We start from the raw sequence: 16,522 nt of genomic DNA, 5'->3' as shown, positions 1-16,522 counted from the left end.
GCGGAGGCACGCCTTAAATATTTTAACTAAGGTGTCTATTGCTTTTGAAGGGAGGTTTTTTAGAAGGATGTTCTGTATGTCGTCGTGCCCGGGGGCTTTTCGCGGCTTACAGGTTTTTAAAATTAATTTGACTTCGCGAGGTACAACTGGCGTAGGTGCGGTCGGTCCGTTTATTTTGTAAAGGTGGTCTAGAGACCGCGACACCTCGCGTTCGGTATCGGGGTCGCTCAGATCTACGGTGAGTTTATGCTGTCGCTCAAAGTGTGTACCTAGGGCCTCGGCCTTTTCAGCGTCCGACCGGGCGGGGCCCGAGGGGGTGCTGAAGCAGGGTAGAGAGGTGTGTTCGTTTTTAAGGCGTCTCGCGAACTGGCAAAGGGAATTGTCGCGGGTGTCAAGCGATTCGAGCTTTTTTAGACTCTTCGTATATAAAAATGTGTGTACGTGCTAGTGCATTTCTTAATTAACGTTACTTTTAATTTAGATTTCTGCAAGACAGGAGTCATAAAGATAATTGATGAATTCTTTTCAATTAGATACATGGAAATGATTACTACTGATGTGTGTCCACTCACTCCAATTTAAAAATTTACCTTACTATTTATCCAATAAGAAATGATGCTTTCTAAAAGCGCTGTTTACTTATATTTGTATTTATTTGGCTCGATGGTAATACGATTTCTGTCAATGACATACTTAAATCCTTAGAAAAAATAAAGCAACACCTTTTCAAGAGTTTGTATGCACTCATACATTGTAAAAAAAACTGCTTCATATACTAATCTCGCCAAAAACTAAATTTACTTTCGATTTTCACGGAATATAAATTATATGCTTCAAATAAAGTAAGTAATTTAAACACTTATTTCAAATATCAAATTTTATTCAGTGTTGTTGTTATTAAGCTTCCCTACATTTTTCTTTTATACCATATTAATTTTGTTTGTAAGTTTTGTGTACATTCGTTTAGTGTTTTAATTTATCTGGTGACATCAAAATTTATCGCCGGCCATAGTCTCCTGTAGCACCAGAGGAATCACATAAGCGTTGCCGGCCTTTTAGAAAAGTATACGCCTTTTTTTAAGGTATACACTAATCTATCTAATATGTATAGTCAGAAATCCATTTTTTTTTTAATTATTTTATCATGACTGATCCCCTCATTCATAACGCATACATCGTCCACATATACTGTGTGTATAACTGACAAACAATAACAATAAGTCAAGAACGCGAACCAGTTAGCTTTGGTTACTGTAATCATGTCATGCCGAGAACCAATCACGTTTTGAGCATGACAAAATAACTGACAAGGCACATTCTAATGTCGGCCTAGCTTTAATACCAATAACAGACTTTTTAATATGCATTGAGAGTTTATTGTAATGTGACTTAAAAGTGGGAATTTTTGGCGCTAATACTCAACGGTATATAGTATGACAAGACTGCTTATTTACTATCATATTGTAAGAGAATCTCGAAATCACCCTCATCCCTCGCCAGTCACACTATGTTTAATAACGTCTACTTCTCAGAAGCGCCCACGCATTGGTGGCTGGTCGCAAGTGTAATCACGCTGACATAGAGTCTGGCAAGCGCAGGGATCTTCTAGAATAAGCCGTTGATATTATTCATTCAGAGTTAAGACACTCGTTGTGTTAGACATAATTATTATTGAAAACTCCCGAAGTTCTCTGTACAAGTCTGTATTATAATAATAATATTAAGTCAAAATATAATTACGTTATATCTATTATTTTAAAATCTAACTAAATTTTCCTGAATATGCTGTGTTTTAAAAAAAAGACCAGGAGTGTATATGTATATAGAATAATCACATTAATTTAATAGTAACGAGACAATACATTATTCCTTGGGGAGAAAAAATAAGCCAGTCATCAGTAGCCTAATTGTATTCGATTTAATAAAGAAAGCGTTAATTTCGATGAATGATCAATTTCATTCTTCGTTCTTTAAAGGTGTTCGCTGTTGTTGTTTGGACACATCTTTGAAAGCCTTACCACATACATTGCATGAGTAGGGTTTCTCGTCTATATGTTTATTCCTATTTTGGCTCTTAAAAGTACTTGGCTTACGGAAAGCCTCACCACACACATAGCACGTTTATGGTTTTTCACTGGTCTATTATGTCTCTTAAAATTAGTAGAATAATTAAGTTTTTCATCACTATGTATTCGACAATGTCTCTTGAAAGAACTACAGTAATTATAAGTCCTACCACACACATTGCATGAGTAGGGTTTTATACCACTATGTATTTCACTATGTCTCTTGGAAGCAGTACAATTAGTAAAAGTCTTACCACATACATTGCATGAGTAGGGTTTTTCACCAGACTGTATTCTGCAATGTATTTTCAAATTACCAGAACTATTGAAAGATTTGCCACATACATTGCATGGATAGGGTTTTTCACCAGAGTGTATTATGCAATGTCTTTTCAAATTACTAGAAATATTGAAAGATTTACCACACACATTGCATCGATAGGGTTTTTCACTAGTATGCGTTCTATTATGTCTATTAAAATTTGTAGAATCACTAAAAGTCTTACCACACACAATGCATGAGTACGGTTTTTTATCACTATGTATTCCACAATGTCTCTTCAAAGCAGTAGAATTACGGAGTCTTACCACACACATTGCATGAGTAGGGTTTTTCACCAGAGTGTATTCTGCAATGTATTTTCAAATTACCAGAACTATTGAAAGATTTGCCACATACATTGCATGGATAGGGTTTTTCACCAGAGTGTATTATGCAATTTCTTTTCAAATTACTAGAAATATTGAAAGATTTACCACACACATTGCATCGATAGGGTTTTTCACTAGTATGCGTTCTATTATGTCTATTAAAATTAGTAGAATCACTAAGAGTCTTACCACACACAATGCATGAGTACGGTTTTTTATCACTATGTATTCCACAATGTCTCTTCAAAGCAGTAGAATTACGGAGTCTTACCACACACATTGCATGAGTAGGGTTTTTCACCAGAGTGTATTCTGCAATGTATTTTCAAATTACCAGAACTATTGAAAGATTTGCCACATACATTGCATGGATAGGGTTTTTCACCAGAGTGTATTATGCAATGTCTTTTCAAATTACTAGAAATATTGAAAGATTTACCACACACATTGCATCGATAGGGTTTTTCACTAGTATGCGTTCTATTATGTCTATTAAAATTAGTAGAATCACTAAAAGTCTTACCACACACAATGCATGAGTACGGTTTTTTATCACTATGTATTCCACAATGTCTCTTCAAAGCAGTAGAATTACCAAAAGTCTTACCACACACATTGCATGAGTAGTGTTTTTCACCGGAGTGTATTCTGCAATGTATCTTCAAATAACTAGAATTATTGAAAGTTTTACCACACACTTTGCATAAAAAAGGTTTATCACCGGTATGAATCCCAGGGTGACCCTTCAAATCACTGTATTGGTTAGACGTTGATCCCCTTAAATTACTGGAGCATGCCATTTCACCTGGATGTATTGTGTTTTGTCCATTCGAACTCCTAGACAGATTTGGCTTTATTCCAATCTTATTGCATGTATAGGCTAGTTCTGTGTGGACACTGCTACCCGCTTGTTTAACTTAAAGCAACCAAAAGAAAATTTATGAAAACTATATGGCATTGTAAGTGCATGATATTATTTATTTATATTAAAAGGTATAAATTCTACAGCACATACACTACACACATAAGCATCACCCACACTTTAACGAATTACTTTCTTTATCTAATTAAGTTTCATTATATTAATATAACTATTTTTTGTATATTTTCTCCATCCTTTTAACCATGTGCTTTAGGGCCCGGTGACTTGTATCACAGGTATTCATTCCCTATTTCAAGCACTGGTCTCTCACAACTGAAACAATGTCTAAATATCGATTTTAATAAACTGTGCGATACATTATTGTGAGAGAAAATAAATATATTTTGAATTTAATTTAAAATAGTATATAGCTTTAAATACAATAACTCATACTTAAGTTTTATGAAGCATAACTGCGTATGGTAGCTGCTCTTAATTAAATTACCATAAATAATAAAAAAGAACAAATTTCAATTAGAGTTATAATATCACAGATAGTTTTATTGTAAGCAAAGTATTATAAACGACGTAAGTACGACTAAACGTTAACAATTACAAATTAATGTATTAATAGTCAACTAAGCTAGCAGCAGATATATATAACTTATGGATTTTGTAAAAAGTATTGTTTAAGAATGACATATATTTTTATATATAACTATGGAATCTCTATGGAAGTCTAGATTTAGTATAGAGGAATAACATAGTTGTTTGATCTGGTACCATATATATTTGTAGTTACTGACAATATGCAAAACCTAACTATATCAAAGACATACAATTGGAGGAGGAAAGGGCTTTGCATAAACTGAGTCAGGAGTGATTTACGAGTACAATAGATCTACAGATTTAAGCTCTACTTTTTCGTAATAAAATGTAATTACAGTTGCATTTATATTATGAGAGTGTTGATTTGTTTTACTAAAAAAATATTTATTTTAGATTTTTTTTAATAACATAGAAAAACCGAAAGGGAGAACACAGAAATGCTAGCCCTTAGGTTAGTGTCGAAACTAGCAACCATTTTAGACCCCAATGCTCGATATTCCTCCTAAACCTTTATTATTAACATGTTTTATAGTCTAAAAGTACTAACAAATGCTACTATTGATTCTAATAACATATTGAATGTTTTAATAAATTTACAGATCTAAAAATATTGAACCTAGCAGTTTCTCACGCCTCTAAATGAGCTAACACTAGCTTGTCCAACGTTAAATTAATAACAAAATTTCCCAATGAAATAATAACAATTGTACCTACCTTTACAGTGATTGTGGTCATCCTCCAACCTCACTAAGTTTACTCTGAGCTCTTTACTACAGAGCTAATTCAATGATACATTATTGGCTGATTGTTCCTTTGATTCCAACTGCCATTCTGCAGTCCAATCTGAAATTTTCATATTCTGATAAGTAACAAAATTAAAACACGATTCCAAAAATATAGCTCCTTAAATTTGATGTTCAAATCATTTATATTTCATACAAAGTAGATAACCAATTCCGTGGCCATCTGGAGGGCAAAGCCAAATTGGCTTCGAAGAAGCTGGGGGTCATTAATAGAGCACGGCAATACTTCAAGCCGGCCCACATTCTAGCACTCTACAAAGCGCAGGTCCGGCCACACATGGAGTATTGCTGTCATCTCTGGTCTGGCGCACCCCAGTATCTGCTGGATCGAATTGACCGCGTGCAACGCAGAGCAGCTCGAATTGTCGGGGACCCAGTGCTCTGTGAACGGCTGGATCACTTGGCATTGCGTAGAGACGTCGCTTCATTGTGTGTCTTCTACCACATTTATCACGAGGAGTGTTCCAAAGAGCTGTTTAACCTGATTCCTGTCGCCGAATTCCACCTTCGCACGACACGCGACAAATTAGGATATCATCCACACCATCTGGATGTGTGGCGGTCCTCCACAGTGCGGATTTCAAGGAGCCTTCTTCCTCGGACTACTAAGCTGTGGAATGAGCTTCCTAGTGCGGGGTTTCCGGGATGATACGACATGGGTACCTTCAAAAAAAGCGCGTACACCTCCCTTAAGAGAATGTGGGCGGCGATGATCACTTAACACCAGGTGATCCGTACGCTCTATTGTCGTCCTTTTCCATAAAAAAAAATAACGTCTACTTCTTAGAATGCGTGGGGCATTGGAGGCTGGTCGACAGTGTAATCACGCTGACATAGAGTCTGGTTAGCGTAGGGATCTTATAGGATAAGCCGTCGATATTATTCATTCAGTGTTAAGACACTCGTTGTATTACACATAATTATTATTGAATAAAAAAAATTAAAAAATGTCCTTTAAAAAAACTCCCGAAGTTCTCTATACAAGTCTGGTTTTTTAAGCACCAAACAGACATGTACAAAAAAAATCTTATTCTAATTCTTAACCGATAAAGACAAATTTTAATAAAGTTAATAATAATTAATGTAAATATTCAGAAAGTATTAGAAAATTAACAATAACACAACGCAAATACAAAAAGAAAAGAATAAAGAGAAAAAAAAACTTAATTGCTTTTCGTAAACAAATCGTTAATTAATGATTTTTTTTAGGTTCTTATATTAGTTGTAAAGGGATCCAAGTGAGACATTTGATTATTGTATAGTTTCAAACAGCGGTGAAAGCAAGGACTTGAAGCAAAATTAGATTTATTTCTTTTGACAGCGAATAAATTGTAAGTTCTACGAACACATTTAGTCGGGACTCTGAGTTTACAAATCAATTACAAAGTCGATAATTATATACAGAAACATCAAGTCGAACTGTTGTCGCCTAAGGTGAAGGGGTATCATTTTATGTTTCTTAAGTGAATCATCATAAGATATACTAACAAAGCCGGTTCTGTACTCGATAGATATTAAATAACACTTTTTGATTTCTCTCAATTCGATTGATGTCACATCCATAATGAGGGTTCAAGACCACAGAACCTAAGTCTAGCAACAAACGAACTAAATAACTAAACTAAACTAAAATATAGAAATTTGTATGCTCTTTTTAAATGGCTTACTAATGTCTAATGGAAAGCCTTAACCACATAAATTGTTTCTCACCAGTAATTCGTATTCTATTATGTCTCTTACAAATAGTATGATTATAGAAAGCCTTACCACAGACATTACATGAGCGGGGTTTTTCATCCATATGTAGTTTTCTATTATGGCTCTTCAAAGTACTTGGATTACGGAAAGCCTTACCACACACATTGCATGAGTACGGTTTTTCATCACTATGTATTCCACAATGTCTCCTCAAAGCAGTAGAATTACTAAAAGTCTTACCTCATGCAATGCATGAGTAGGGTTATTCATTTGTATGTATAATATTGTGTCTCTTCAAAGTTCTAGAATTACGGAAAGCCTTACCGCACACATTGCATGTGAAGGGTTTTTCACAGGTGTGTACTCTATTATGTTTCTTCAAATCAGCAGAGTAATGAAAATCCTCACCACAAATATTGCATGAATAAGGGTTTTTAAGAGTATGCGTCCTTGTGTGAGTGTTAAAATCTTTAGATATATGGTAGCATTAACCACATACATTGCATGAGTAGGGTTTTTCATTGCTATGTCTTCGACAATGTCTCTTGAAAGAACTACAATTTTTAAAAGTCTTACAACACACCTTGCATGAGTAGGGTTTTTCATCACTATGTGTTTCACTATGTCTCTTGGAAGCAGTACGATTAGTAAAAGTCTTACCACATACATTGCATGAGTAGGGTTTTTCACCAGAGTGTAGTCTGCAATGTAATTTCAAATAACCAGAACTATTGAAAGATTTACCACACACATTGCACGGATAAGGTTTTTCACCAGAGTGTATTCTGCAATGTATTTTCAAATAACTAGAACGATTGAAAGATTTACCACACACATTGCATGGATAGGGTTTGTCACCAGAGTGTATTCTGCAATGTATTTTCAAATTACCAGAACTATTGAAAGATTTACCACACACATTGCATGGATAGGGTTTTTCACCGGTATGTGTTCTATTATGTTTCTTCAAATGACTTTTACAACGGAAATCCTTACCACACACATTGCATTTGTTGGGTTTTTCACCAGTATGTGTTCTATTATGTCTCTTCAAATTACTAGGATCACGAAAAGCCTTACCACACACATTGCATGTGTAGGGTTTTTCATCTGCATGTATTATTGTATGTCTCCTCAAAACACTAGGATGATGGTAAGCCTTACCACACATATTGCATGTGTAGGGTTTTTCACCGGAGTGTATCCTGCAATGTATCTTCAAATGACCAGGATTATTGAAAGTCTTACCACACACATTGCATGGATAGGGTTTTTCACCGGTATGTAGTCTATTATGTATCTTTAAAAGATATAAGAATTTAAAACTCTTATCACACACTTTGCATAAAAAAGGTTTATCACCGGTATGAATCCTAGTGTTACCCTTCAAATCACTGTATTGGTTAGACGTTGATCCCCTTAAATTACTGGAGCATGCCATTTCACCTGGATGTATTGTGTTTTGTCCATTCGAACTCCCAGACAGATTCGGCTTTATTCCAATCTTATTGCATGTATCGGCTAGTTCTGTGTGGACACTGCTACCCTCTTGTTTAACTTAAAGCAACCAAAAGAAAATTTATATATGGCATTGTAAGTGCAGGATATTAATTATTTATATTATAAGGTAAAAACTTCAACAGCATGTACACTACACACATAAGCATCACCCACACTATAACCTTTTATTATCTAATTAAGTTTCATTATATTAATATAATTATTTTTTGTATATTCTCTCCATCCTTTTAACCATGTGCTTTAGGGCCCGGTGACTTGTATAACAAGTATTCATTCCCTATTTCAAGCACTGGTCTCTCACAACTGAAACAATGTCTAAATATCGATTTTAATAAACTGTGCGATACATTATTGTGAGAGAAAATAAATATATTTTGAATTTAATTTAAAATAGTATATAGCTTTAAATACAATAACTCATACTTAAGTTTTATGAAGCATAACTGCGTATGGTAGCTGCTCTTAATTAAATTACCATAAATAATAAAAAAGAACAAATTTCAATTAGAGTTATAATATCACAGATAGTTTTATTGTAAGCAAAGTATTATAAACGACGTAAGTACGACTAAACGTTAACAATTACAAATTAATGTATTAATAGTCAACTAAGCTAGCAGCAGATATATATAACTTATGGATTTTGTAAAAAGTATTGTTTAAGAATGACATATATTTTTATATATAACTATGGAATCTCTATGGAAGTCTAGATTTAGTATAGAGGAATAACATAGTTGTTTGATCTGGTACCATATATATTTGTAGTTACTGATAATATGCAAAACCTAACTATATCAAAGACATACAATTGGAGGAGGAAAGGGCTTTGCATAAACTGAGTCAGGAGTGATTTACGAGTACAATAGATCTACAGATTTAAGCTCTACTTTTTCGTAATAAAATGTAATTACAGTTGCACTTATATTATGAGAGTGATGATTTGTTTCACTAAAAAATTATTTATTTTAGATTTCTTTAATAACCTAGTAAAACCGAAAGAAATGCTTGCATTTCTGAACTAAAGCCGTATGGAATGAAACTTGCTATTGTACCAAGTTTCAGTCCAGCGCGAGGGCGGCTCCCTCACATACAACAGTTTCCATGCAATAATATAATTATTTTATATGCATTTCTAATAGTTAATGTTTTTTATTATGACCAGGTTAGTGTCGAAACTAGCCACCATTTTAGACCCCAATGCTCGATTTTCCTCCTAAACCAACAATATTTTCTAATCATTCAAATTAACATGTTTTATAGTCAAAAAGTACTAACAAGTGTTACAATTGATTTTAATAACATATTGAATGTTTTAATAAATTTACAGATCTAAAAATATTGATGTTAGCAGTTTCTCACACCTTTAAATGTGCTAACACTAGCTTCTCCAATTTTAAATTAATAACAAAATTCCCCAATGATAAAAGTTTAAAAAAATTATAACAATTTTACCTCTACAGTGATTGTGGTCATCCTCCAATCTCACTAAGTTCACTCTGAGCTCTTTACTACAGAGGTGATTCAATGATACATTATTGGCTGATTGTTCCTGTGATCCAAATCCCAACTGCCATTCTGCAGTCCAACCTGAAATTTTCATATTCTGATAAGTAACAAAATTAAAACACGATTCCAAAAATATAGCTCCTTAAATTAGATATTCAAATCATTTATATTTCATACAAAGTAGACAAATTCGGATAACTTAAGGATTTGATAGTGAGTATTCCTAAGGTGTTTCAATGATTTGTTCCACATTCTTTTTGAGATCAAATCAGAACCAGAAAATATGTGTAAATTTTCATATGCTAACATTAAATTATATACAGAGTATATAGATTCGACAGAGACAATATATTATATTATTACCTGGTAACTCATGTTCTACCACATCTATCTCTTCCTTACATTCATTTTTAATTAGAGGTTCATGTTGCACATCACCTTCATTCCGAATTAAGTCCACATCAGGCAGATTGCAGGATTCTAAAATTAAATAACTGATAAATTATATTACCTATAAAGACTCTCCTTTATATCCCGGTGCTTAAGTCATAGATAATGGGGTGAGCCTATTACTATATATTGGGCACAATTTCAGACTCTATAATACTACTGAATATTTGTTAACAGAAATATTCAATATTGTGGTCCCTACCAAAACCTGAGACCTCTATCTGTTGGGTCTTCTTTTTGTATAACTTGTAATTATTTCGGAGGGAGCCGAAGCTTTTTTTTATAAAATTACAGGACAAGTCGAGCAGGATGTTCAGCTGATGGTAATTGACACGCCCTGCCCAATACAATGCAGTGCCACTCAGGATTCTTGAAAAGCTCAAAAATTGAGAGAACTGCTACAATTGCGCTCGTGACCTTGAGATATAAGATGTTATCTCATTTGGGCAGTAATTTCACTAGCTATGGCACCCTTCAGACAGAAACACAGAAATGTTTACACATTACTGCTACACTACAGAAGTAGGTACCGTTGTGGTACCCATAATCTGGCCGGCATCGTTTGCAAAGGAGCCTCCCACTGGTAAATTATTGCAATTATTGGGCAAATAACACTATACATCTTGTGTATCAAGGTGACGAGTGAAAATTGTTCCAAAATTGCTAAATTTTGAGCAGAAACAATGACGCATGGTAAAAAATTCCATACACTGGTAGGTGTATCGAACCCGGGTCTACAGCGTCTAAAGTAAACACTTTTCCGCTGAGCTACGAATATTGGTGACGGAGCTGTTGAAATCAACAATGTCTTGAAGTTTGACAACTCTCGTCATATACTTCGAAGCGTTGCTACGCAACAATAGTAAGTACTCTGCATAAAACTTGTGGGCTTGAGATACTTTTATTTTTGGTTTCATGTGTTAAAATTTATTTATTTATTATTTATTTATTAAATAAATAAATAAATAATTATTCATGTGCATAACACATAGCTTTATTAATTTATTAATATTTTAATATATATAAATATTAAAATAGTGAACTTTTAACAATATTTATGTATTATTTCAGGAAGTAAGAAGTTGAATATACCAGTAGGAGGCTCCTTTGCACCTTTGCTCTGCCATGAAGCAGTAATGTCTGTTGGGCGCCATAGCTTTTTTTTATGAAAATACAGGACAAGTTGAGCAGGATGTTCGGCTGATGGTAATTGATACACCCTGCCCATTACAATGCAGTGCCACTCAGGATTCTTGAAAAGCCCAAAAATTCTTAGCAGTACTACAATTGCGCTCGTCAATTTGAGACATAAGATGTTAAGTCTCATTTGCCCAGTAATTTCACTAGCTACAGCACCATTCAAACCGAAACAAAGTAATGTTTACACATTACTGCTTCTCGGCAGAAATAGGTGCTGTTGTGGTACCCATAATCTGGCCGGCATCCTGTGGAAAGGAGCCTCCCACTGTTAAATTATTGCAATTATTGGGCAAATAACACTATACATCTTGTGTATCAAGGTGACAAGTGAAAATTGTTCCAAAATTGCTAAATTTTGAGCAAAAACAATGTCGCATGGACCTCACTCAATAGCTGTTGAACATCATCAATGACGATCGAGATTTCCTCAAAAAGGCCTTAACTGGTGACGAATCATGGGTGTATGGCTATGACATTGAAACCAAAGACCAATCATCCCAATAGAAGCGTCTAGAAAAGTGTTTGGCTACGATTGAGGAGATAAAAGAAAAATTGAAACAGGAGCTGTCAGCGATACCAAAAAGCATGTTTCAGAAGTGTTTCGAGGATTGGAAACAACGAATTATTATATTTGAATTTGAATTGATGAATAAACAAATACATTTTGAAAAAATTTAAAACAACGGTTATTTTATGATCAGACCTCGTATAATATATTACCTGGTAACTCATGTTCTACCACATCTATCTCTTCTTTACATTCATTTTTAATTAGAGGTTCAAGTTGCACATCACTTTCATACAGAATTAAGTCCACATCAGGCAGATTGCAGGATTCTGAAATTAAATAACTGATAAATTATATTACTCCGGTGTGGTGCTTAAGTGATAGATAATGTGGTGAGCCTATTACTATATATTGGGCACAATTTCAGACTCTATAATGCTACTGAATATTTGTTAACACAAATATTCAATATTGTGGTCTATGACATTGAAACCAAAGCCCAATCATCCCAATAGAAGCGTCTAGAAGAGTGTTTGGCTACGATTGAGGAGATAAAAGAAAAATCGAAACAGTAGCCGTTGGCGATACCAAATGTGCAGTTTTACGTTTCAGAAGTGTTACGAGGATTGGAAAAAATGCAGGCATACATGTATTATATCTGAGGGGGATTACTTTGAAGCGAACAAGATCATCAATAACTTGAATTATATTAAATTGATGAATAAACAAATACATTTTGAAAAAATTTAAGATAAGGGTTATTTTATGATCAGACCTCGTATAATATATTACCTGGTAACTCATGTTCTACCACATCTATCTCTTCCTTACATTCATTTTTAATTAGAGGTTCATGTTGCACATCACCTTCATTCCGAATTAAGTCCACATCAGGCAGATTGCAGGATTCTAAAATTAAATAACTGATAAATTATATTCCTTTAAAGACTCTCCTTTATATCCGGGTGCTTAAGTCATAGATAATGTGGTGAGCCTATATATTGGGCACAATTTCAGACTCTATAATACTACTGAATATTTGTTAACAGAAATATTCAACATTGCGGTCCCTTCCAAAACCTGAGACCTCAATCTGTTGGGCCTTCTTCAACTTGTTTTTGTATAACTTGTAATTATTTCGGAGGTTTAGCAACTTATTGATATTGATCTTGAAATGCATCATAAAAATTCATCTTATTTAAGTAACATAGTAAGTACTCTGCATAAAACTTGTGGGCTTGAGATACTTGTGTTTTTTGTTTCATGTGTTATAATTATTCATGTGCATAACATATACAAAATTTATTAATTTATTATTCTCGGCAGAAATAGGTGCTGTTGTGGTACCCATAATCTGTCCGGCATCCTGTGGAAAGGAGCCTCCCACTGTTAAATTATTGCAATTATTGGGCAAATAACACTGTTCATCTTGTGTATCAAGGTGACAAGTGAAAATTGTTCCAAAATTGCTAAATTTTGAGCAAAAACAATGTCGCATGGACATCACTCAATAGCTGTTGAACATCATCAACGACAATCCAGATTTCCTCAAAAAGGCCTTAACTGGTGATGAATCATGGTTGTATGGCTATGACATTGAAACCAAAGACCAATCATCCCAATAGAAACATCCAGAAGAGTGTTTTGCTACAATTGAGGAGATAAAAGAAAAATTGAAACAGGAGCTGTCAGCGATACCAAAAAGCATGTTTCAGAAGTGTTTCGAGGATTGGAAAAAACGAATTATTATATTTGAATTTGAATTGATGAATAAACAAATACATTTTGAAAAAATTTAAAATAATGGTTATTTTATGATCAGACCTCGTATAATATATTACCTGGTAACTCATGTTCTACCACATCTATCTCTTCTTTACATTCATTTTTAATTAGACGTTCATGTTGCACATCACCTTCATTCAGAATTAAGTCCACATCAGGCAGATTGCAGGATTCTGAAATTAAGTAACTGATAAATTATATTACTCCGGTGTGGTGCTTAAGTCATAGATAATGGGGTGAGCCTATTACTATATATTGGACACAATTTCAGACTCTATAATACTACTGAATATTTGTTAACAGAAATATTCAATATTGCGGTCCCTTCCAAAACCTGAGACCTCAATCTGTTGGGCCTTCTTCAACTTGTTTTTGTATAACTTGTAATTATTTCGGAGGTTTAGCAACTTATTGATATTGATCTTGAAATGCATCATAAAAATTCATCTTATTTAAGTAACATAGTAAGTACTCTGCATAAAACTGTGTTATAATTATTCATGTGCATAACATATACTAAATTTATTAATTTATTCATAAAAGAAAGTCAAATTTATCATAAATAGATTGATTTATTATTTTATTTTTTTATTAGGCACAGAGAAATTAAAGTTCATATATTAATAGACAACTTTTAACAATATTTGTGTTTATTTTAAGGATGTAAACAGTTAAATATATCAGTGGGAGGCTCCTAGGCACAGGATTCTGACTAGATTATGGGTACCACAATGGCACCTTTGCTCTGCCGTGAAGAAGTAATGTGTAAGTATTATTGTGTGTCAGTCAGAAGGGTGCTGTAGCTAGTGAAATTACTGGGCAAATGAAACAGTGAGTCCATGATTATTAATTATAGAGTTAAGTACATGGCATGTAATGTAGTAAGTAAAAAACAACATAATTTTCCAACATGTTTATACAGTATTTTTCTCAAAGAAAGATAAAATATGTTGTCCATAAGTTGTACCTGTGGTACATGTATTTCAGTTGCCAAAATGACATTACATGTTTATTAGCCCTTTTCAACTTAATTAGATACATTTCTCATAGGATGATTGTTTGTCACCATCTAATATTCTTTAGATACAAACAATTACTCCTATCCTCCAGAAGAGTAGGCAGATATAAGACTTGAGATTCTCACAGACATGAATATATGCCCTGATCAACCTTTCTAAACCATTACAACCTGTTCTCTTACCATTTTGATCAATACTTAGTATCTGACCAAAACAGGACTTTCTAAGAAAGCGAAATTAAGTCATCCTACCACAAATTTTTAAACATATTAAAAATCTTTCCAGTGTTAAATTAAGTAAAAAACATGATGAAAACTATTTGCAACGCTGACCGTTTTCTGCAACCGATTTCGTCGCCGGGGGAAACGGTTGCGTTCCGTCCTGCAAAATACGACAACGACACACCCCTAGATGTGACTATCATTTTAAAAAGTCTATGTAAAATAGTAGTCAATATTTCTAATATAATATATATTAGATATTTCCTAAATATACCTGATATTTCCAGTGTTGTCTCTTCAGATTCTTTTTTGATAAACTGTCCAATATCCATCTTGATTAGTCAACGTTTAAATTAAGATTGTATCAAAGACTTCATAGCAGAATCATGATTGCAAAATTTTTAACACTGTGAGCAGAAATTTGGAGTAAACTTATACCCGTCACTGGCTAAGCTGCCACAAAGCGCGTGGCGCACATGCCCGTCTTAAACCGCCGCGCGTTACCGACACCGATTTCACCGGGCTCGTGTTACAATAAAATTTATTGCTTTTGAAGTGTTTCGGCTTGTTCATAAAAACGAACGTCAATGCTTTTGTTATTAAACAAACTAGCGCTTTATTAGATTACATAAACAATAGATACTGCCAGGGGTGGGACAGTCGCCTTAAAGTGACGTTTTCAGAAAACTGTAGTGCCATCTGTTAGTTGGCCCCAAAATTAAAGCTTTGTCAGCTGTCACTCGCTTTGAAACCTGCCCACTTGTCATAAAATGGCGGTAACTTCTAGCGTTTGCGTATGTATGTAGCTATCGTTCCATTTTGCATATTTTTGGTATTGAAATCGAAGTGTGAGTGTGTCGAGTCGAGCCTTGTGTTCCTCCGCCTTGCTGTTGCGAATTCACTCCAAAAATCTCCTTATTCTGTGAATTTCTACTTTTTGTGATAGAGACACTTTCGTTTGTGGAATTTATGAACTTTGGTTTAATGCCGAGACGTTGTGCTTTCGGTTGTGCGCTCCGTGGTAAGTAAATGATTCTCTTAAATCTTAACAGTATAGTTGATTGACTAATCTTGTGATAAATAAAGTATCATATAAGGTTGGTTCTACTGTCAGGTTCTACTACCGGTCCGTAGATTGAATTTGCAATCACGGTTAAAACTATTATTAACATACCGGTTTTCTGTATCTTGCCACAAAGATTAAACTACAATCCCTCACATCACCTTATGTCAGACTTCAGACTCCCCCTGACTTATATGGTTTAACACACTTAATAATAATTGACAGCTGTGCTGACTTCTAACACCGCTTTTATCAAGAGAAAAGTCAATATATGAGTCCAAAATCTAATAGTCGCCCAATGATCATAACACTAGGTTATCACAATTTGTCCGATGGCTTTAATAGTCGTTCAATTTATTTAATAATATTGTTTATTATTTTCAGAGATTCCAATGCATCGTTTCCCAGATGCTGTCAAATTTCCTGAGCAGTTCAAAACTTGGGTCAGTCTTGTTGGTGGAAACCCTGAAACATATGATTTTGAATATTATAAGAATAAGTGAATTTGTGATATACACTTTTCTGACAGACACAGAAATCGTAATCAACAGCTAAGC

General features: G+C 34.2%; 2 protein-coding genes across 2 annotated transcripts; both read right to left on the bottom strand.

Moving 5' to 3' along the window:
• Positions 1-1,160: 1,160 nt before the first annotated feature.
• LOC126974389 (zinc finger protein 239-like) lies at positions 1,161-3,641 on the bottom strand. Its single transcript, XM_050821871.1, has 2 exons — positions 2,979-3,641; positions 1,161-2,649 (listed from the first exon to the last, which is right to left on the bottom strand). Exons 1-2 carry the CDS (start codon positions 3,515-3,517, stop codon positions 2,049-2,051), a joined length of 1,140 nt encoding a protein of 379 aa, XP_050677828.1. The 5' UTR covers positions 3,518-3,641; the 3' UTR covers positions 1,161-2,048.
• A 3,300-nt stretch (positions 3,642-6,941) lies between these two features.
• Positions 6,942-8,556, bottom strand: LOC126976786 (zinc finger protein 239-like). Its single transcript, XM_050825384.1, has one exon. It carries the CDS (start codon positions 8,128-8,130, stop codon positions 7,177-7,179), a length of 954 nt encoding a protein of 317 aa, XP_050681341.1. The 5' UTR covers positions 8,131-8,556; the 3' UTR covers positions 6,942-7,176.
• Positions 8,557-16,522: the final 7,966 nt, after the last annotated feature.

This window comes from Leptidea sinapis, chromosome 2 (assembly GCF_905404315.1).
Source record: "Leptidea sinapis chromosome 2, ilLepSina1.1, whole genome shotgun sequence".
Lineage (NCBI taxonomy): Eukaryota > Metazoa > Arthropoda > Insecta > Lepidoptera > Pieridae > Leptidea > Leptidea sinapis.
The sequence above is the reverse complement of the archived record's forward strand: the minus strand, read 5'-3'. Positions and strand labels throughout refer to the sequence as shown.